The sequence below is a fragment of the Solenopsis invicta genome, chromosome 9 (genome assembly GCF_016802725.1).
Source record: "Solenopsis invicta isolate M01_SB chromosome 9, UNIL_Sinv_3.0, whole genome shotgun sequence".
Classification (NCBI taxonomy): domain Eukaryota; kingdom Metazoa; phylum Arthropoda; class Insecta; order Hymenoptera; family Formicidae; genus Solenopsis; species Solenopsis invicta.
Window position 1 is genome coordinate 5804487 of NC_052672.1, and position 22133 is coordinate 5826619.

Below are 22133 nucleotides of genomic sequence, written 5' to 3' on the forward strand. Positions count from 1 at the left end.
TAAAGCTCAATTTCCGATAGTCGTGCGCTTGTACCTTGCTGCGTCCTTGAAACGCTAGCCTGTGAGACATCCTCCGCATCGCCACGCCGATCGCGAGACTCTTCGTTATCCTCGCGTAGCCACTCGCCATTCGGATCAGCCTCCATCAGACGACAGATCAATTCGTTCTTCGTTCCCGCCGTCGATAGATTATGTCTTTTTAGCATCTCCTTAAGTGCCTCTACTTTGTACTTAGTCGGATCCTTCATTATTGCATGCTGAATATTGTCCATTGCGACTTGCACGCAACTCACTTATAAGTCTCACAATATATTACACAATAACAGGTGTCTTTGTCTCTCGCGAAATTTCCTTGTGAGTCACTTATGTACACAACACTCTGTTTTCGTGTTTGTCTCTTTGTCCGATATCACTGTGTAACGACGCGCGTTGAACTGTTCTCGCATTCCAACGGTTTTCGCATGTAATATGTAATATAATATAATATGCGTTACGGCACTTATCGCTGGACGATCCTTATCGCTGGACGAGCTTTATCTCTAGACGAGCTTTATCGCTGGATGATCCTTATCGCTGGACGAGCTTTATCGCTGGATGATCCCTATCGCTGGACGAGCTTTATCGCTGGACGAGCTTTATCGCTGGACGAGCTTTATCGCTGGACGAGCTTTATCGCTGGACGAGCTTTATCGCTGGACGAGCCCCCAGATTGTAGGATAATATGATTTTAAGAAGGATAAAATAGAAATAAATATAATGATTAAAGGTAGTTGTTATTAATAATGTCGCAATTTAATCAAATACGCGATTTAAATAGTTACATATACGTATAGAGCGAATCTTGTCGCTTCAGTCGAATTAATAATATCAATCGTCTCTTGCAAAAGTTCACGTAAAAGGAAAAAACGAACTCGTGGCTAACTCTGAATTTCCGCACTCTGTCTCTGTTTATCTCTTACTCTGTCCTTATACACTCTGTCTCTGACACGGAGCACTGTCTCGGCTCGCGACTCACAGCGGACTCCCGCTCGCTCGCGCTCTTCCAAATTCCGACAACATATAAGGTCATTACGATTATCGACCGATAACAATCGATCTTCGATCCCTCGATCCTTGTCCGATATCTATTCTCCTACACTATATCTATTTATTTGCTGCGTAAATTATTATATCAAGAAGGTTAGAAAAAATATTCAACACTGTGCAGACGAGTTAACTTTCGTTACAGAAGTCAGTAATATTTCCAAGAACTTTGTTTTTAGTATTGACTAACTTATGTTATATCATCTCTCGGAAAATTGTTATCGATTAATAACTCACCCATTATCCCAAAAGAAATATTGCAAATATTGGGTATCAGATATTCTGGCAGAAAATACGTGTTATCAGCAACGATAATGAGGATTGACAGCAGTAAAGGGATGCCCCATCCATATAAACAGTACAATAGAAATCTTTTCCTATTATTGCAGTTCTTCCTATTCTCAAAAGTTCTGTGGAGAAGATAAATTAACATTAACTCATTAAATTTTATTAAGTCAGCATTGTGTTTATACAAATGCTGAAATGTTGCTTTTAATCATAGCATGCGTTATTATCAGATTTATAACAATTGGGTTCGCGTTTCTTAACAAGTTTATGCCTTTATGATGTAACAATTTGCAGCAATATATCGACAACTTATATTGTAATCTGAAATCTTTATCGTCAATACGGATTCAAAATGCATGGTGTTTCTATTTAGTCATATATATAGGATCACATGTTTTTCATAATGTTGACAAGTAATATTGATGTTGTTATAAGACTGATAATACATATGTAAAATATGCATATACATTGTTACCTGCTTTAATGTAGATGCATTCAAATTCGCTGAAGACAAATATATGGCAAATTGCTGGCATAATAATAAGCAATCACAGATTTATGCGATTTTACTTATTAAGATACGCTTTGTTACTCAGGAGAAAATAAAGCATATAGCGTAATTTGGAATATCGGAACGTAAAGAAAGAGTATGAAAAGAATGATGAAAGTTTTGAACTTTTTATAAACTATAGATTTTGGAACATTGGAGGATGTGACGCTTGTATGACGCTTGTGTAATGATTCAAGAAGCTTTCTATTTCTTTCCAGGGTATCTGGATATTAAACAACTTTTTCAAAATTTAACTTTTAAATATATGATGATTGCCATATCATTATAATTTTGTTGAAATACTATGTAAAAATTATTTGCGATAACAGTTATTACTATTTAAAAAGTTAATACTTTTTCGTCTACTTTTCTAAGTGTAGGATATTCGCATAATTAAAAATTATAATTATTATCGAAACTTATAATTTAATAAATGTACTATAGGAATAGGATTATAGCCATAAGAATGTGATTAAAAAAGAATCATAAAATACTGGTGAAACAGTTTGTGAAAGATCGATGAGATAATTGAGGTATCATTGAGATAAATTAAAAAATTATTTTGTGCGATAATAAATTTTAAGTATTAAAATTATGAAATTAATTAATGCGTTAATTATCAAATTATTGATTTTCTGCACGGTAAAATAATTGTCTACTCATTTATTCAATCCTCGATTATTTCATTTAATCCAATGATGTCATTGTGTATGACTTACGTGATGGACCGCCACATGTCGAAGCACATGACGTTAAGCCAGAAACTTATCGCATGTTCAGAAAAAAACCCGATGTAAACTAGAAAAATATTTTTTACGTTTCTTTATCATTATTCGTATATGAATATTTCCTAAGACGTTTGTATACAAACATAAAAATTTGCACTCTATTCTTCTTTGTTGCTCAGAGCTGGCTTTGTTGAACCAATTGGCGATTAATTGGAGGATAGCATTCAACAAGATATTGCTCACGTAACATATGACCATTTTTCCATGAATATTTTGCAGTTTCAGTAAGTACGCGTACACTAGCAACGTCATCAGCAGAAATATACATTTGACAACCAGTAGGGGGGTAATCCAGGCAGGGCTAAACCAAAAATACATTTTGGGTTTTACAATTCGTAGGATATACAAATTCGTCACGTTTATCTAATGCTCGAAAATTACTCTAACATTATTTTCATCAATTTCACATATATTAATAATGCTTCTCCTTGTGCATGTACATACTAAAATATTTACAGCTCCCAAATATTTGAATACTTTTTATTACACGATGTTGCGATATGTTATAATTGTTTGACGTCGTAAAATTGTAACAAATTAGATCTATCGAATTTAATTTCTGAAAAAATTTGCGGAGGAAGAAATAAGAGCCTGAATGCATAGTAATGTGCTAGCATCAATAATGAAAGTCTAATACAACGCATTGGATTTTAATTAATTACTAGGAAATCAACACAAATTTACTTTTCCGGAACAAATTTTTGATATCACAAACCATTAGAAAATCCCATATTAATACAATCTGACAATTCGTTCACATCTACAGAGATATTGCTGAAAAGCGAAACTAGTAATGGAATAGCAGTTGGTAAATGTACGCAAATAATAATTACATACAGTTATCACATAATACATTTTATAGCTAAGGTAATGGAAAATATATACCGTTGAATAACGTAAGTTCTAGTGTTTCCTGTGTATTCTTCACAGTAAAGCAATTCAAAACGATAAAAGTTGTTGACTTTGTCTTCCACGACGTCGAAGCAGTGCCTGTCGTTCGTATGTCCATTTGATTTCGATGACATACGTTCTTCCCATTCATCTGGGTCCCAGGAACGGTGTATTTTTTTACACGGGATGTATATACGGGGGTGTAAAACATTACTCCAAAATCCGTGGACTAAGTAATTAAAGAGAAGTAAGTTAATTCCGTTTCTCTGTGAGTAGAATTAACGTCGACAATTGTCAACCGTTATTTATAATCAATTAGCAATGACAGATAAGAAATGTAGTAGAGATAAAAATATGAATTTTCTCAGAAAGTAATAGAAGTGTTTAAATTCCACTAGATGTAGGGTTGCTATAGTGGGGGATTTTTCTCAAAATTTAGATTCTGTTATTATCAAGTAAAACTATTTGGAAGAACAAAAAATTTATAATTTTTGGAAGAAGAAGATGTAAGGATCTTTAATATTTGCATTTTACCAGAAATTCTCCGTAATGTAATACAACTTTGAGGAAATCAGTTTAGTAACTCTGATTAGAAATACCTTTGGTCGTGTCGAAAGTGAACGACTTCGATTGATTCACGACGTTTGCAAGAGCATTGTAAAATTTTCCGGGTATATTAGGTACAGGGCGCGTATTGCAACCAATTAATGTGGTGTTTTGACGTTTATCAAGATCAAAATGTCCATCTTCGGAACAACACTTTCTAATACAAGCGTTTTTGTCGCAGAATTCCGGTTTTCCGCAGATACGGACTGCCAATCTTCGTTTCAATGAAAAATCCGGTGTCATCTCGAGACAAGCGTTATCCTCAGTAAGTGTTTCCTCTTTGACAATATTGTTGAAGGCTGGAACCTTCACCTGTTAAGTTATTTAATTCATCTAATGTTTTAATTCACATCGACACATCCATAAGGTGTATGTTTCTCTTTCAAAAGGCATAAATGATTTATTATATAAATTATCTTACATATCACTGTATTTATTCTATTACTGGCATATTACAGGCAATCATCAGAATTGTATTAACTAGGCCTGCATATGTAGGCAAATTAATACCTTCACTTTGTGACAACATTAAGTAAAAGCTTGCCAACAACTCGTTGGCAACTTTAAAAGCATTATCATCAAAATGTGTGTTGTTATGATGATGCCACAAAAATTTGTAGGATTAGACAATACTGCTAACGCGAAATAAAGTTACTATTTTCTAACCGGCAATATATGCATACATTTAATTTACAATTAAAACTGTACACGCGTTTTGTGTACATATAATACAATTAAAGACAAGATATGCTTTGTATACTGTCACAGCAAGATCATGTCATTGAAATAATGAAGCGACCTTTAGCACATTGGACAAATTAGTGCACCTCATGTGTGTTGTGAACTTGTCATCAATTTTCCGACATCGGAATCTAATGGAACTGAGTTAGCAACAAAAAGAGAGCAAAGACAAACCATTAGTTAATAAAGACTTTACATGATTGCAAAACAACAGTTACATTTGTATACAATTATATACGTTTATACATTGTCATCTCGGTGGTGCTTTGTCATTTCGGTATATTCAAAATAGTTAAATATAAATACGTGTTAAACTGCCACAGCATCTAAAGCAATCACAGATTTGCGAGATTTTGCTTAAACGCGTGGTTAACTAGGATCATGTGAGGTGTTTATAAATTTTTTGCTGCAAAAAGGATTATTACACATCTGTAATATAAGATAAAGTATACAACATCTACGAAAAAATTATATACTGGATCCTTGAAAAATAAGAGGACTTTTATTTCTTGATCTGGGAATAGTGTAAAACAAACGAGCATCGATCTGAAAGTTAAGTTTTTCTTCTATCTGCAATGGTTCAACTCACTAGAAAAATATTTAATCTCTTCAGCAAAATTTGTTTAATTTAGACATTTTTAAAACAATCGAAAATTTTTTATATAACAAATATTTAATTACTTCTGCGAAATACAAAGTAAAGAAATACTTCTATATACATATAATATTAACTAAATAATTATGTGTGGTACATTTTAACAAAAATAACCCCAATTAAGGTAAATGTATGAAATTACGCCACATTAAGCAAGAACTAATTTTTGATAAATTATTTAAAAAATAATAATGAATAATGTTAGATAAGACTGTAAATATTATCTAAAGTTAATATTTAACTTTAAATTAACAAAAACGTATATAAAAATTGAAAATAAACATGAATATGTTTATGTACAAAAGAATTAAGCGTAGATTGCAAATATACTGAGTTCCGCCAGATTTTTCCGATTTAGTAATTTCACTAATATATACCAAATGACGTCACACTGTCCGTTTACTACCTTTATTATATTTTCCAAAAACTTATGCAATACTAATACAATTTTGTATTACAATCAAAAGTATTTTATTTTACAATTTACACGTTACATTGTTACAACAATTGTAACAACAATTTAAAAATAAATTTAATTATGGATAAAGTGACAAATTTTTGACATGGGTTTTTGAGAATCGTTTTTCACAAAAAATCACATTATGCGCAATTACTTTCTTTGATGGAATAACTTCATACCCTTTGTCGACTGTTTTCCGTTTACTCTGACCAAAATAATTCACCGTTTTTGGCCCGTTTTTAGCACTCGAAAACGATCAATTTGAGTGGTGAAAACGTGCAATCCACTCGATGAGTATGATCCGTTTTTAAGTCGCAAACAGGTAATTTTCCGGAAAAATGAGTGCTTAAAGGATTGCATACGAGTATATCCGAGTAGTAATAACGTATAGTTGAGTACAAAGTATGAGTATTTTTGAGTGGTAAAATCGTATTCAGCTACGAGTACAAAATACTCATTTAGCACTCACAAGCACTCACATTGCACATTTTGAAAAATAAAACAATTCAATAAAAATTATTAATTAATCTATAATTATTAAAATTTTTATAAATCATGCTATTTTACAATGTGCAATGTGAATGCTATATATTTTATATTTACACACATGGTTATTATTTGAAAAACGTATACATATACTATTTCGTGTATGTGTGATTTTTGTAGTTGTATACATTTTCAACTAATTGCCATAACAATTTTGATATATGGATAATATTTGAATGTATAATTAAACCAACTTAGCAATTATAATTTTTATTATTATTATACAAAGTAAACATTTTTACTTTTATACAAATAACCAAAAATAATTATATTACGATTTTTAATAACAAATAAAATATTTTTAAAATCCATATTAATTGCTTAAAAATGTTTTTAATGTTACGATGTTTACTTTAGAATTTTCTTCATTTAGAAAACAGCGATAATAAATTTTAAAATAAACCGTGATAGTCTTGCAACTAAACTTAGTGTGACAAATTAAGTTCTAAATTAATAGAAAAGTTTATATAAACCAAAGAACAATTAGAGATATATAAAAATAACAAAACAAATATTATACATCAAAGATACCGGTTCAGAGGGATTTATATGTTGAAGTTGGCACAGGCAGAGATAAATTGTCATTGGAATAATGATGATATTCGCCACTATCAATACAATTGATGTTTTCAAAAATTGATTTTACTATTATTTATTCTCCTTCAAGCAATACAACTTTTATCTAATATATATTTTTAATTCAACTATCTTGCAAAAATATAAAGAATAATAGAATAAAACAAGATACTCCATGTACAAACCAAAAAAACATTGCACTATAAACTTTTGATGCTTTCTCACGAATACTTAAATATTGCGTTGTGCCACTTATTTATAAATTAGTTGAGAGTAAGTACTAATATAATTAATATAAATATAATTAAAGTTAAGAGAAATCAGCGAATATCAAGAGGCGCGGTCGCGCCAAATGAACGCATTAGCGAGTTTTATCCTACTTTTATGAGTAAAAGAACGTATAAATAACGTGGTGTCACTCATCAACTGGAAAATGAGTATTGAAAACGGACAATCCACTTGGTCTTCCCTTTCGTGAGTAAAAGAGGAACGTATTAACGTATTGTCACTCATCAGTTAAAAAATGAGTATTGAAAACGGATAATATACGAAAAAATACTCGTAAGCCTACACGTGTATACTCATCATCTTCCTTCGCAATAGACTGCGAGTGCAAAAAACGGGCATAAAAATTATGAAACGGGCTAAAAACGGGCTAAAAATGGTCCATATGAGGTGTAAAAACGGTAAATTATTTTTGTAATGGTAGATATTTTTAATCATTCGTGTTTTATTATGGATACAAAACAAATTGCGGCGTCATTCGGATCAATGGCGTAATTTCGTACATTTAATTTGTACAGCTTGAGCTAAAGGTACTAAATTATTTTGTTTTAAAGTATTCTAATTGCTAACAAAAGCACTTATGATTCGGAAACCATTTGTGTTAATGTGTACTTTATTCGTGCATAAAAGTGAAAAAAACGGAATATCGAAAGCAATATTATGCAATGAAATGTTATGTAAAACTGAAATTTTGTTTCTTTTAATTACTAATTGTTAACCTAGTTAAAAAAATTAAATTATTAAAATACTCAAAATAATAGTTGATATGCAATACTTTCAAAAATTATCTTAGAAGTTCTAATTCCTTGCTCACCGTATATGTATTGCTCCGTAGAAAAATATCGTTTTCGTTAAATTCGTAATTAACGATCGGCCCTTTGCATATAAGTGGAGAATAAGAGAGTATCACTGTACTTTCTGCAGTCGATCTATTTATCAAAACTGCTCCAAGACTCTGTGTTTCGTTTAACTGGGTCACACATGTCTTTGTGCTGCTGTCAAATATTGTATCGCCAAAGCAGCATCTTCTAATGTGTAAGAACTGTTCAAAGGATGCGTTAATTGTTTTTACTTGTTGGTCCTTGTTTGATCGACAGTGATGAATTATTATTCTGGGTTTTTTTCCCTTTCCCTTGAAAAATAATTCAAGACAAGCTGGCACCTACAATAATTTGTTAAGTTATTAAGCAAGGGCCACTCGCTTTTAACCTCATTTAAATAATTGCGGTTAATATCATTTTACCTTAGATATATGATTAGGATGGAATACAAAGTGTAAATACTATTATTTTGCTTCTAAATGATGTAAATAGATATACCGATTACAAACGAGACAGGAAAACATTTAATATCTTCCCTAGGTTTCTCTTTATACTTCTTTATTATTTTCTTTCTACTGCTTATAAAATTTAACTTCTATCCTATCAATTATGACATTGTAACCTTAAAGTTATAGATAATAACGTCAATTTAAGTTCAGTTTACCTCTAAGATAGTGTTAGATTTGAAATCGTCGAGTAGCGTTGTCACAAGATCCTCAGGTTTGTTGCACTGAGGAATTCCTTGGAACTCACTGGTAATGTTCCAATAGTGAGAATAAACCTCTATTGCGAATAACGGTACTGATTTACAGTTGGTGAAACTGTTTACATAGCTCTGTCCCGGTGGGCAACATTTCGTCAGTTGCCATTCGGATGATGCTCTTATCAAGGATAATACCAGGCCGAATAAAGCAAACTTTGTCGTAAACATAGTAATGTCTACCTATAATTATTTGTTTATTTAGTGCAAATTATATTTTTTTTATTATTATCGCTTATTTGATTTCAATGACACGTTTTAATTAATGCGCCTTGATTATTATTACGTTTACTTTACATTTCAAAACCAGTTTATACTTTAAAGTTTTCGAAAAAATGTAAAGTAAACGTAATAATAATTAGGACGCATTCTAGTTTATAAACACTCATAGGTATAAATGTGATATAATATACGTATCAATGGTATATAAATGGTATAGGTATAAATAATAAAAGTTTTTTATACCATATAATAATATACGTTAAAAAATGGTAATAGATATACAATTTTTAAACGTTTTTAATTGGTATAAATATAATAAAAAACGAATTTTGTATCGTATAATATTATACGTTTAAAAGTTGTAATAAATGTACATTTTTTATCTGTTTTTAATTGATATAGGTATAAGTAATAAGCAATTCTTATACCATATAATATTAGGAGAACAAATTGAAAATCGCCGTTTTCCAGTAGATGGCGCCAGCGGTAAAAGCTGGCGCCAAACGTTAGATCAAAAATTTTAAATGTAAGGTTGGGCATCTGGCAACAATTCCTTATCATTGCAGTTGTGAATTTTTATCGGCGTTATATATTTTTTTGTGATCAAAAATGTCGAAATTTGTGCCCAATAAGCGTCATTTGCGGGAAGTTTTGCTTTTTGCCTTCAATTCGAAAAAATCTGCGGCTGAGGCGCGTCGAATGATTGTAAAAACTTATGGTGAGGCTTCCATTAGTGAAAAAACGTGTCGAGAATGGTTCCAACGCTTCAAAAGTGGTGATTTCGGCGTAGAAGACAAGGAGCGTCCCGGACAGGTGAAAAAGTTTGAAGACGCACAATTGGAAACATTACTGAATGAAGATTCATCTCAAACGCAACAGGAGCTTGCACATTCATTGGGCGTGACTCAACAAGCTATTTCACATCGTTTGAAAACCATGGGAATGATCCAAAAGCATGGACACTGGGTGCCATACGAATTAAAGCCGAGAGACGTCGAACGGCGTTTTTTCGCGTGCGAACAGCTGCTCCAACGGCAAAAACGGAAGGGTTTTCTGCATCGTATTGTAACCGGCGATGAAAAGTGGATCCATTATGATAATCCAAAGCGAAAAAAATCGTGGGGCTACCGCGGCCATGCATCAACATCGACGGCCAAGCCAAACATCCATGGCTCGAAGCTCATGCTGTGTATTTGGTGGGACCAGCTCGGCGTAATTTATTATGAGCTGTTGCAACCGGGTGAAACCATCACAGGAGCTCGCTACCGAACACAACTAATGCGTTTGAGCCGAGCATTGCAGAAAAAACGGCCACAATACGAGCAAAGACACGAAAAAGTGATGTTGCTGCACGACAACACTCGGCCACATGTTGCTCAGGTCGTTAAAACCTATCTGGAAACATTGAAATGGGACGTCTTACCTCATCCGCCGTATTCTCCTGACATCGCCTCTTCAGATTACCACTTGTTCCGATCAATGGCGCATGGCCTGGCTGAGCAGCACTTCCATTATTACGAAGAGGCCAAAAACTGGGTCGATTCGTGGATCGCCGCAAAAGACGAGCAGTTTTTTTCGACGCGGGATTCGTATGCTGCCCAAAAGGTGGGAGAAAGTAGTGGCCAGCGATGGACAATACTTTCAAGAATAAGTATGTAACCATTTTTCAACAATCAATCCTCAAATTTTGACAAAAAACGGCGGTTTTCAATTTGTACTCCTAATACGTTTAAAAATTGTAATAAATTTACGTTGTTTTAACGTTTCCTGCTGGTATAAGTATAATAATAAACGAATCTTATAACGTGTATCAATACACGTTTAAAAATTATAATAAATTTACGTTGTTTAAACGTTTTTTGTTGGTATGAGTATAATAATAAATGAATCTTATAACGTATATTAGTATACGTTTAAAAATTATAATCAGTTTACGTTGTTTTAACGTTTCCTGTTAGTATAAGTATAATCTCTTACAAAAATAATTTTGCAACTGATATTGTTTATAACAACTATAACAATTAAGAAAGCATCATATATGTTTCTTTAGTAATTTTTTTCGTTAAATCGATTAGCGCAGTTTTTCATTACAATCAATTTTTAATAATTTGTCTATAAAAATTAATTTGCAAAATTGACTTTTGCAACGTGTTCTTTACATTAATAATGTTTTTTCATATTCAGGTCCTATATCTGATTGTTTTTTGGCTACTTTTGTCAGTCTGGCCATAAGCAGGAACGGTTTTAATTATTTATATAGTTTATTTTTTTGCATAAAATATGAATGGTTTAAGAAAGAGTCATATATATTTCTTTACTAATTTTTCCCGTAGAATCGATTGGCGCAATTAGTTTTCCTCTACAGTAAATTTTTAATAATTTATTTATAACAATTAGTTGCAAAATTGATTTCTGTAACGTGTTTTTTACGTCAATAATTCTTTATGCTCCAGTACTACTTCCAATTCTTTTTTTTTTTTACTATCTTTACTGGTTTGATTATGGACAGAAACAGTTTTAATTATTTACAAAGTTTATTATAAAAATATCTACATTTAAATAATCAAAGGCCTAGTGAAAGTGTTCGCGCGGTACTCAACACGCAAGTTTCTGCCTATTCAAATCTTTACTTCAAATATAACTTTTTATTAACGATATTTCAAGTGTACAATTAGCTCAGTGTTAGGGTATTAAGTTACCGTTCCGAGATCTTAGGTTCGAATCCCGCCAATGCGTTTTCAAAGTTATTAAAATAATGCGTAATAATATTTAGTGATTAAAAAATCTTATATGCAAAACAGTGACTACAGATTAAGCTATAAGAATAATAAGATCTGTTAAAAAACTAAAAAAGAAAAAATATATATTTTTTTTAAATTAAAAAATAAATGTATTATTATACATGTATTATAAGTGTATTATACATTTATCTCATACGTTTCTTATACAGTATAATACGTATAGTTATAATGATTATTATATCTATATACATTATATATTATAAACGTATTTATAAATATGTTTATAATACATTTACATATATACATTTTTTTTACGTATATATAAATACGTTAAAAAAATGGGATGGATTGCGGACATGTCCACGGATTATATACGTTTATCTCATACGTTTTTATACCGTAAAATACGTATGGTTATAATGGTTATTATACGTATCTTATACTGATCTGTGTTTATTGGGTACTTTAAATCCGTTTTTCTTTACGTTCATTTTAATTTTACTGAAGATATAATTCACTTGTCCATGAATAACATAGCCTTTTTTACTCTTCTTCATAAAGAATTTCTTTAGGCTTTCCTCGTTCTATTATTGTTTTAAGTCTATTTAAGTATTTAAATCAATTCTTTTAATTGCTTAAATTTTAAACCGCCACTTTATTGCAAGTTTTATGCACAACTATGTTAATGCCTTCTGGTACTTCTATTTCTGCGTTTCGACTGTTCGTTTATCTGATATTCACCTGGACAGTAATAGTTGCTATCTGTTTAATAATAATTTGGATTTTTATGCTTCTATTCAGATTATTCTGAGCAGAAATTTATTACAACTTTAGATTACTTACTTGGTATCAAATTATTCTGACGTGATACGTGATTATTAAAATTTTAAATCCAAAAGATCAGAATTCAATATTTATTTTTTCTTTTTAGCGAAGAGATTATTCTGATTTATAAGTTTTTATAAGGCAATTTTTTATATATATCTCACTATATACTTGTACCACTTATTTCGGAAATTTACAAAAAATTTGAGATAAGAATCTATTTAACGTATTGCAATAAAAATTAGCAGTTAATTAATTAAATAACTTATTTGTTCCTAGCGCTCGTTTGAAAAATTGCGATCCTGCTCAATCATTTCTTTGACATTTATACGCCCTATTTACACACTCTTCTCGATGTGACACAACTGAATAGATCAGTATGAAAGAGTGAATTGTGAATAATTAAGAGCTTTTTTAATTTTAACGCCTCAGTATAATACCAATTTATTTTTGTAAGTCTATCCTCCTCACTCTTCCACTTTGCGGAGTTAAAAAAGAATACCTCAGAAATACATAAGCACCACCGAGAAAAATTTTTTTGAATTAAGAAATACATTTTCTTTTAAAACCATATACTTTGATGCAAACATTTATTCGTTCTGTGTATGTAAAAATATTTACTTTTAAGAAAATAGTTGTATTACATTAGTATGTAATTTTAAATTGTTATATTTTTTACATTTAAATAATAGTTTTACAAATAAACTAATATTATTATTAATCTTAATTAAATTGCGTAATGTCAATTTATCAAAAGGACAGAAAAAAGCGATAATCCAGACGTTGTTGTAAAAATATAATTATAACGAAGAGCTTTTACATGTACATACGTTTCGGGCTTACTTGCCCCTAAAGACCGATCGATTAATCATGCCGTACAGGGTATCACGGAAAGCATAACACAAAAATGAGACAACAATTATTCATTCAGATATCTCTGTATCAATAAACAGATTTGTTAAAATACAAAAAGACATTATTCCACACTTAGATAACAATAATATTATTTATAGATTAGATTGTAACAATTGTGATGCTTCATAGTGAAACAAAAAGACAAGTAAAAACTCAAATAAAAGAACAACATCAAATTAGCTCCGGATAAACACTCAGTTGTCTCAGATCATATTATCCAATATGACAATATCACAATATCGATTGGGAGCACGCTTCTATTTTAAATTTAAAAAATCCAATTACCAAAAACAACTTGTTTCCAAAATAATGCATATCAGAGAACAAAAGAATAGTATAAATCTTATGAAGGACACGTTAGACAAATATCTTGACACCTTCGAAACGTTATGATAATAGTAATGAACTTTTCGTACGAAATATCAATAACAAACGTGACTAAATACAAGACAACGGTATATACTCTTGAAAATGGCAGTCTTTTTCATCTCATCTCGGAGAGACGTTGTTATTTCTGTGCCAGACAGAACCAAAAACGTTTACTTCGCCTATAAATCTTTTCTTTCTCTTGTTATATGTAAGTGTAAGACATCGTGCATTTGTTATGATTTTTCAATAATTTATTTGTTTTGTGACACGTTTTAATTTATTCAAGACGACCCCGTTACTATAATCGGCAATGTTTGCAACGTCGACGGACGGATTGCTACTGATAATGAGTTTTTTAATTGGAGGATGCGTGTCCACGTCTTTGACTCAAAAAATAAAAAACAATCTCGTCTATGTAAGCGTTAACCTGCGGATGAACCAATCGTTGTCCGATTGTTATTAAATTTCTCACGTTTTGGATAATGTAATATTATCGTTTAAATTGCAGATAAGTCGATCTTTGTTGTCCGTTTTATTTTAATACACTTAATGTAATTTCCATATGTTGATAAAAGGCAAGTAAGCTCAAAAGATACATATAAAAACTCTTTGTTATAATTATATTTTTACACCAATATCTAGATTATTGCTCTTTTCTGACCTTTTAACAAATTGACATTGCGTATGCATATATAGAGCTAGAATTATACTTGTTATTTAATTAAATTGTTTTTTTAGATTAAAAAATATAATTATTTTGAATATAAAAATAAGCTAAAAGTAAACATTTTCCAGAACTATAATAAAAAATTACTTGGATAAAAACTATTTTTTTATTTTATTTACAATAAGAGCATATTTATGCTAATTTACAATAAATTTATTATTCTATCAATATTTATGATTTTATTAAATGCATATATTTCGTTTTTTGATCTGTAATTTTTTTATAGGAATAAGAGTCCATATTTTTTTTTTATGTTTATTCCATATTTTCAAGAGAGAACTATTTTTAAAATATAATTAATCTTAACTTATTTTTTAATATTAGTTTATTTTCCAATTTTAATAAGCATTTTTATTTAATTTTTAAGTTTGTAAAGTGTGTATCTTTTTAGTTTTAAGCAGTTTATTTTTAAATACCACACTTCTTTTAAATTGTATTTCATAAAAGACACTACTATCCCGTTAATGACTTGCAATGCTTTTTAATTCGTGTTATCATAAATTTACATACTGCTCTGTGAAGGGTAATTTATTATTTTGAAAGAATATGTCAAACAAATCTGTTTGGGCATTTTTTATCAATACAAAATTACCTTTTCAAGAAGATAAAGAAAGGCGCTAAGTGTGTGTATGTACCTCTTAAATCTTTATTCTTTTTACAAAATCCAAGTAATACTATCTTTGTATCTTCATTGAAAAATTTTCTTATTCTAACCCATGTGGTACTCTCTTTAATTTCTATACAGAACCTAAGTACTATCTCTGTATTATCATTAAAAAATTTTCCTATGTCAACCCAAGTCATATTTACTTAAAAATAAATATCTTAAATTTAATACAACCCAAATATATTTTTCTCAAAAAATGTATTAAATCTTATATCGCGCCAATTATAAAGAGAATATATTGATGTACTGTTTGAAATAACTGCTGTACTTCTTTTAATAAATAAAATGCAAGTGATAGTATCTTTATTTTTTTAATAAAACCCAAGTGATGGTGGCTAAAAATTAAAGAGAAAAAAAAGTATTTAAAATTTTATTGAAATAAAACATTTTTATTACAAATATGTTTTTGGACCGATAGTGTAACAACACAATAATAGTATGAAAGTCTTCTTTGGTAGCTAGATCTTAATGCTTATATTTATTCGTGTAATTTTATATACTTCTTCGAATTCAACCAGAATGTGCGCCGAATTTTTTCGGGTCATAACACATTGCATGTCGAATAAAAATTAGTAATATCACTATTTATATTAAATTAATTAATTAAATATAATAATTGATACTGATTTGCATCTATACACCCATTCCCTCCTGAAAAAACTGTAAGAAATTTATAGCAAAAAATAACATCCCATCCAAAAAATTTTTAAACTGCAAAAACTTCGCACTGCTAGATGTCTAATTATAATCTAAATACAATTTTGTAAAATATAATTGTTATAGTAACTTAGAAAATTATAATAATTTACAATGTTACTTAAATGTTAAAGAAACTTAATTTGTAACTTACTTTGTATAATTACTTTTATAACGCATATTTTACAAGGATTACATTTATTGCATTCTTTTTTAGATCATTTCTTTTTATTGCTTTTCTTATCTAGCAGCGCCAAGTTTTTATAGTTTAAAATTTTTTATTTTAATAAAATTTTATATTTTTTTTCCTCTTTAATTCTTAATCTCCACCACTTTGGTTTTATTAAAAAAATAAAGATACTATCACTTGAATTTTATTTGTTAAAAGTAGTACAACAGTTATTTCAGACAGTACATCAATATATTCTCTTTATAATTAGCGCAATTTAAAGATTTCATACATTCTTTGAGAAAAATATATTTAGGTTGGATTAAATTTAAGATATTTATTTTTAAGTAAATACGATTTGAGTTGAAATAGGAAGATTTTTCAATGATAATACAGAGATAGTACGTAGGTTCTGCATAGAAATTAAAGAGAGTACCACATAGGTTAGAATAAGAAAATTTATCAATGAAGATACAACGATAATACCACTTGGATTTTGTAGAAAGATTAAGATTTAAGGGGTCTATACACACACTTAACGCCTTTTTTTACCTTTTTTGAAAAGGTAATTTTGTACTGATAAAAGTACCCAAGCAGATTTGTTTTATTGCTTTTGCCGACTATCCGAGCAAAAATTTTCTAAATGTACTTGCGGCGTGTGCTAAGCTTATTCAGTAAAAGTTTGTAAAAAATGTACAGAATATGTTACGTAATAAAATGTTACTTTTTTATACATATATTATGCATCTTTTTATTAAATATTTCAGGAATTTTATTTGTATTTATTATGTTAATTAAATTGCAAATAAGAAATTTGAAGATATTTCTAAAGTATTTTAAATTATTTAAAGTACTTCAGACAAAAAGTTTAAATTACGATCAGCAATTCTCTGTACAAGGTTTAGATTAAGGCTCGATAAAAATGCACATTTCGGTCGACTTAAAACTTTCTTCTTACCTCATTACTTTCCGCGCAATCCAAATGCTGATTGACATTTAGACTGCGTGCAGGTTGATGAAGTAAAAAACAGAGCTAACTGAAAATCGTCTAAAATGTGCATTTTTTGCCGAGCCCTAGTTGAGATGATGTCTGTATTTTAACAATGTCAAACAGTTTTAATTTCAAATTTCCTTTGCGATTCAAAATTGTTCACATATTAACGCTTGAAAAACACTGGTAGCACGGTATATTTGGTACTATGAATTGAATACGCATTTCTTTCCACATCGCTATCCATAATTCCGCTTCGTACAATTAAAGCAAATATGTGACTTTATCTTAAGGAATTTAGCATGTAAACTCGGTCTCTAGTTATGACGTAATTTCAAAGATTTTCTTGAATAGGATTGATAATCGAGATTTATTTAATTAGACATCTCCACGTAAAAGAGCAGTTTTTTTCCTTTAGAAAACGACGCTAATTTTATTACATTAACTCTATCTTCTATCTGAAAAAAATTATAATATATAATGGATGATAACAAATTGAAAAATTATTCCTCTTGCAACTACTCAAAGTGTTAGAATAAGAAAATTAATTTTACAAGAAAAATTATATCCTTAAACTCTTCAATCTCAGTATGATTAAAATCCAAAGTATTTTTCAAAAATGGATGGCTTATTTTGACGTGGAATGTCCTACGTTTAAATGCGGTATCCAATTTCTTATTTGATGATTTCTAGATTTCTCTTAAAGGTGACATCGGTTCACTTACCGCGCTCGACTCATCCAATTGGCGAAATTGGCAGCTTTACAAAAAAGTTGGTTTATTTTATCAACAGCACGTAAATGCAAACGCTCGAGGAGGGTTGTCTTCGCGGTTTGTCTAGACAGCAACGGTTCCCACAGCGAAATGAAGTTCGAATTTTTCACAGGAGGTACGCTGGGCTTCCCATCCTACGCAAGTCTTCGGGTTGCCAAGGGGATTTGCGGCGTCTTGTGATTGGCGCCATCTTATCACGCAACCTTTGCGACTCGCGCGAATCGCTTCTCGGCGCGCAACTTGAAGTAGTTACATTGGTGTTTTCATACTGCAAATTTTTCGCTAGATTTCTCGATTTCGGACGGCCAAGCTAGAGACTCTCTCTTAAGTTTGAAGCCTTCGCGCTCAGGTCCAATGCCGGAATTTATTCCGAAAAACCTTCATTACAGCTCCAAGCGGTGTCACGCTATGGCTGAGTATCGATATCCCTTTGCTTCGATCCGTACTCTCACAATTTTCTGTAACGTGCAACGGCCTTACTTGTACATACGCGTCAAGTGAGCATGTCAAAGATAATAAAATGAAACGGTGTCATCTGCATGTCTCTGCTTTTCTCCGTGTAGTTCAATGATCCTCAAGCGACGCGACGGTAGATCCTCTTTCTCGTGATGATTCGACCAAGTGAAACATTTTCTTTACAAGACTCTAAATATAAGATTTACAAACAAACAAACGCTACGAACGGCATTCGCAGCGCGTTATCAAGCCTATTTTGAAGCCGAGATGACGCAAAATCTGCAGCGTGCTTTCCCAGTCGGATCTTATGACTTCAGCTGTGACTAGAGATGTGACAAACGACTAAACGGGACGTCATGTCACATTATGGGCGAGTTTTATAATTCATCGATTGATCAATTGCATTATGTGCAAATACAGCTTTTACAAAAAAAAATTGCATTTACGCATAGTGCGATTGATCAAAACTCACCCTTCATATAAAATTTTTTTTTACCTGGATGTGATTTAAAAACACAAATTTTCTGCTTTAAAAACAATTATTTACTTATATAAAATTTATGTTTTAAAACAGAAAATTTGTGTTTCTAAAGCAAAGAACAGTTTGTTATTTAAAATTTATATCTTTTTCAGTCTTTTTATATTTATTTTTATCTTGATTTGAAATGACGCACATCAATTAGAACCTACTTCGACGCAAATTTTTGTCGCCATTGACCATGTTCTAATTGACCGGATTGCCACTTTGGTCCAGGAATGTAGTCAAAATTAATGTGATAAACGACGATAAAAATTTGGATTAAGATATAAATTTCGATAGGGTTTAATTATCTTAACGCATCTCAATTGTTTATATTGTGTCTTTTTATATCAAAATTTTTTAAACTGGTTTATTTAAGTTCCCCCACTTCAAAAAATTGAAATAATTTTTATTCTTAAACTTTTTATTCTTAAACATTTATTTACTATGTTTAATAAAGATAATTTATATCAATGAAAACTTCATACGGTTTACTACTATAAAAAAATGTTAAATATAAAACATTTCTTCTTTTATATTTGAAAAAGAACCTTAAAGAAACCCTCGCATTTTTGTTGTATAAAACAAGTGATGAAATTTACGATTACTTGTATAAAATGTATGGCGCAATGATAATTTACAGATAATATTTATTAATATAATGTAAAATAACAACGACTTGCGAAATATGTTTACAAAATTTATTAAAGAATGAGAATGATAAATATATATACAAAGTAATAATACTGCAATATTGAAGAGATTAACATGCGCAGACATCAATAGAGTGCAGATTATGTTCTCAACGTAGGGGCAAGTACTGCTTCCTAATTACACAATCTGTATTATGGCACAAATCCCGCTCGCTAAAAATGTCGTTAAAAATATCCTAAATAGGTCGGATATACACATCAAACTAAACAAAGAATAGGGTAAAGTCGGTATATACGCCGCAGCTATCGAAAATTTAATTTATTAAGTATTATTTACTATGTTTAAGGAAAATAAATTAGGCTAATAAATTAGGCTAATAAAAACTTCATGTTTACTAGTATAAAAAAAATTTTAAGTATGAAATATTTCTTTTCTTATACTTGAAAAAAAAACTTAAAAAAACCCTTGCATTTTTGTCATATAAAAAAAGTGGCGGGATTTACGACTACTCATGTGTAAGATACACGGCGCATCGAAATTTACAAATAATATTTTCAGATATGATATAAAATAACATAATGACTTACAAAATGTGTTTATAAAATTTATTAGGGAATAAGAACAGTAAATATGTATTCAAAGTAATAATAATGCAATATTAAAGAACTTAATATGCACAGACATCAACAGAGTGCGCATTGTGTTCTCAACATAGTGCTCAACATAGAGTAAGTGCTGCTTTCCAATCACGCAGTGTCTGTATTACGGCATAAATCCCGTTCGCTGAAAAGGCCGTATATCCTAAACAAATGGAATATACAAAATATCAAACTAAATAAAGAATACAAGAGCTATGCACTTGAATCTTGCTTGTATTTTATCCTTTACTATCGTTCTACATTTACATATCATGAAATAATCATTATGCCTTTTATATTTTCTACAGTAATTATTTTACGTAGACGGTAATACACGATCGCGCTACTTCTACGTGAAAAAATTAATTCAATTTACGATATTTTCGTTAATATTAACAATAAAGAACTGTAATTACAATACAATACTAATATAACATAAAGGCACATAACAAAATAGTTCTAAGCAAACTATCTTTATTTCTTCTATTTTTTCTGACTGCTGCGGCGTACATCCCCCCGCGGCGTAAATACCGACTTTACCCTATGAGAGCTATTCATTTTTATCTTGCTTGTATTCCATCCTTTACTATCCCTCAACATTTACGTATCATGAAATAACCGTTATAATGTCTTTTACATTCCCTACATTAATCATTTTATGTAGGTTGTAATACACGATCGCACTCCTCATTACTGGAAGAAATTGATTCAATTCGTGATATTTTTGTTAATATTATAATAACAATAAAGTACTGAAATTACAATACAATGCTAATTTAGCATAAAGGCACATATCAAAGCGATTTGCAGCTAGGTACCTTAATTTCTATTTTTTCTGATTTCTGCGGTGTAAATCCCAGCGCGGCATAAATACCGACTTTACCCTATTATTAAATTAATTTTTAATTTAATATCGTGTTATTACTAATTCTTGTTCAACTTAGAACTGTTTTAAGACCAAAAAGTTACACAGCGTTCAGTTTCACAAACTTGAAAATGTATATAAAATCACAAAATATCAACACAAAATCTAGCTACAATCTAAAGGCGTTTTGTTCAAAATTATATATTATTTAATAAAAGTAATAATATATACGTTTTGATTCTAATAGTTTGGATTATTTTTAGCACAAGTTATTAATAATTATGGTAACAATTATCACGTAAACAATTAGTATTGACTCTTTATTGTCATTATTTTTATACATTTAATTTAATTTATCTCACACGTTTAAAATTGTGTTTTTGTAATCCTTACGAAATGAGCTATAAAAAATATATTAGCGGTATACTGTTGAAGAACTACAGTGCACCAGTAATTTTTTCGTGATTTTATACTTTTTTTAAGAGAAGAAACATTTAAATTATTTAATAAACGTTGAATACAAATACTATAAACATGTAATAAGTACATTTTAGTGTAATTTATACATTACAAAAATGTTTTGTTTACACAGTTTTTAAACATTTATTAAACGTGATCTACTCCTCGATAAACGATTTTTTACATTTGATTTTGAAATACAAAATAGTAGAGAATCGAATCTTACTGTAGATATGTCAGAGAAGGCCTTGGGTAATAATAACCATTGTAAACAAAAAATCTTGAAACATGCTCATAAATTGGCGATTGTTTAATTGGCGATTGTTTAAGTGGGAGGCTATGTTATGATTACAACATCATAGCCGATGCAAATAAATCTGATTTCGTGATAAAAGG

At 30.3% G+C, this 22133-nt stretch overlaps 2 protein-coding genes across 3 annotated transcripts in view; both read right to left on the reverse strand.

The window, feature by feature from the left end:
• LOC105201065 (G-protein coupled receptor Mth) overlaps positions 1–22133 on the reverse strand; it is a 335046-nt gene that overhangs the window by 65032 nt on the left and 247881 nt on the right. The gene's annotated exons all lie outside the window — the stretch shown is intronic.
• On the reverse strand, positions 1133–22035 carry LOC105201066. The gene is made up of 9 exons (XM_039453782.1): positions 21620–22035; positions 18098–18603; positions 8955–9233; positions 8284–8631; positions 4200–4518; positions 3595–3829; positions 2793–3010; positions 2641–2719; positions 1133–1493 (listed from the first exon to the last, which is right to left on the reverse strand). The coding sequence occupies exons 3-9, from the start codon at positions 9219–9221 to the stop codon at positions 1274–1276; spliced, it is 1686 nt and encodes a 561-aa protein (XP_039309716.1). The 5' UTR covers positions 9222–9233; positions 18098–18603; positions 21620–22035; the 3' UTR covers positions 1133–1273.

Coding starts and splice junctions, on each gene's coding strand:
- LOC105201066 (XM_039453782.1), bottom strand. CDS start 9,221: ATGTTTACGACAAAGTTTGCTTTATTCGGCCTGGTATTATCCTTGATA. Junction 2,720..2,792: donor AATAGAGTGCAAATTTTTAT/GTTTGTATACAA, acceptor ATATTTTTCTAG/TTTACATCGGGTTTTTTTCT. Junction 1,494..2,640: donor GACATGTGGCGGTCCATCAC/GTAAGTCATACA, acceptor TCTTCTCCACAG/AACTTTTGAGAATAGGAAGA.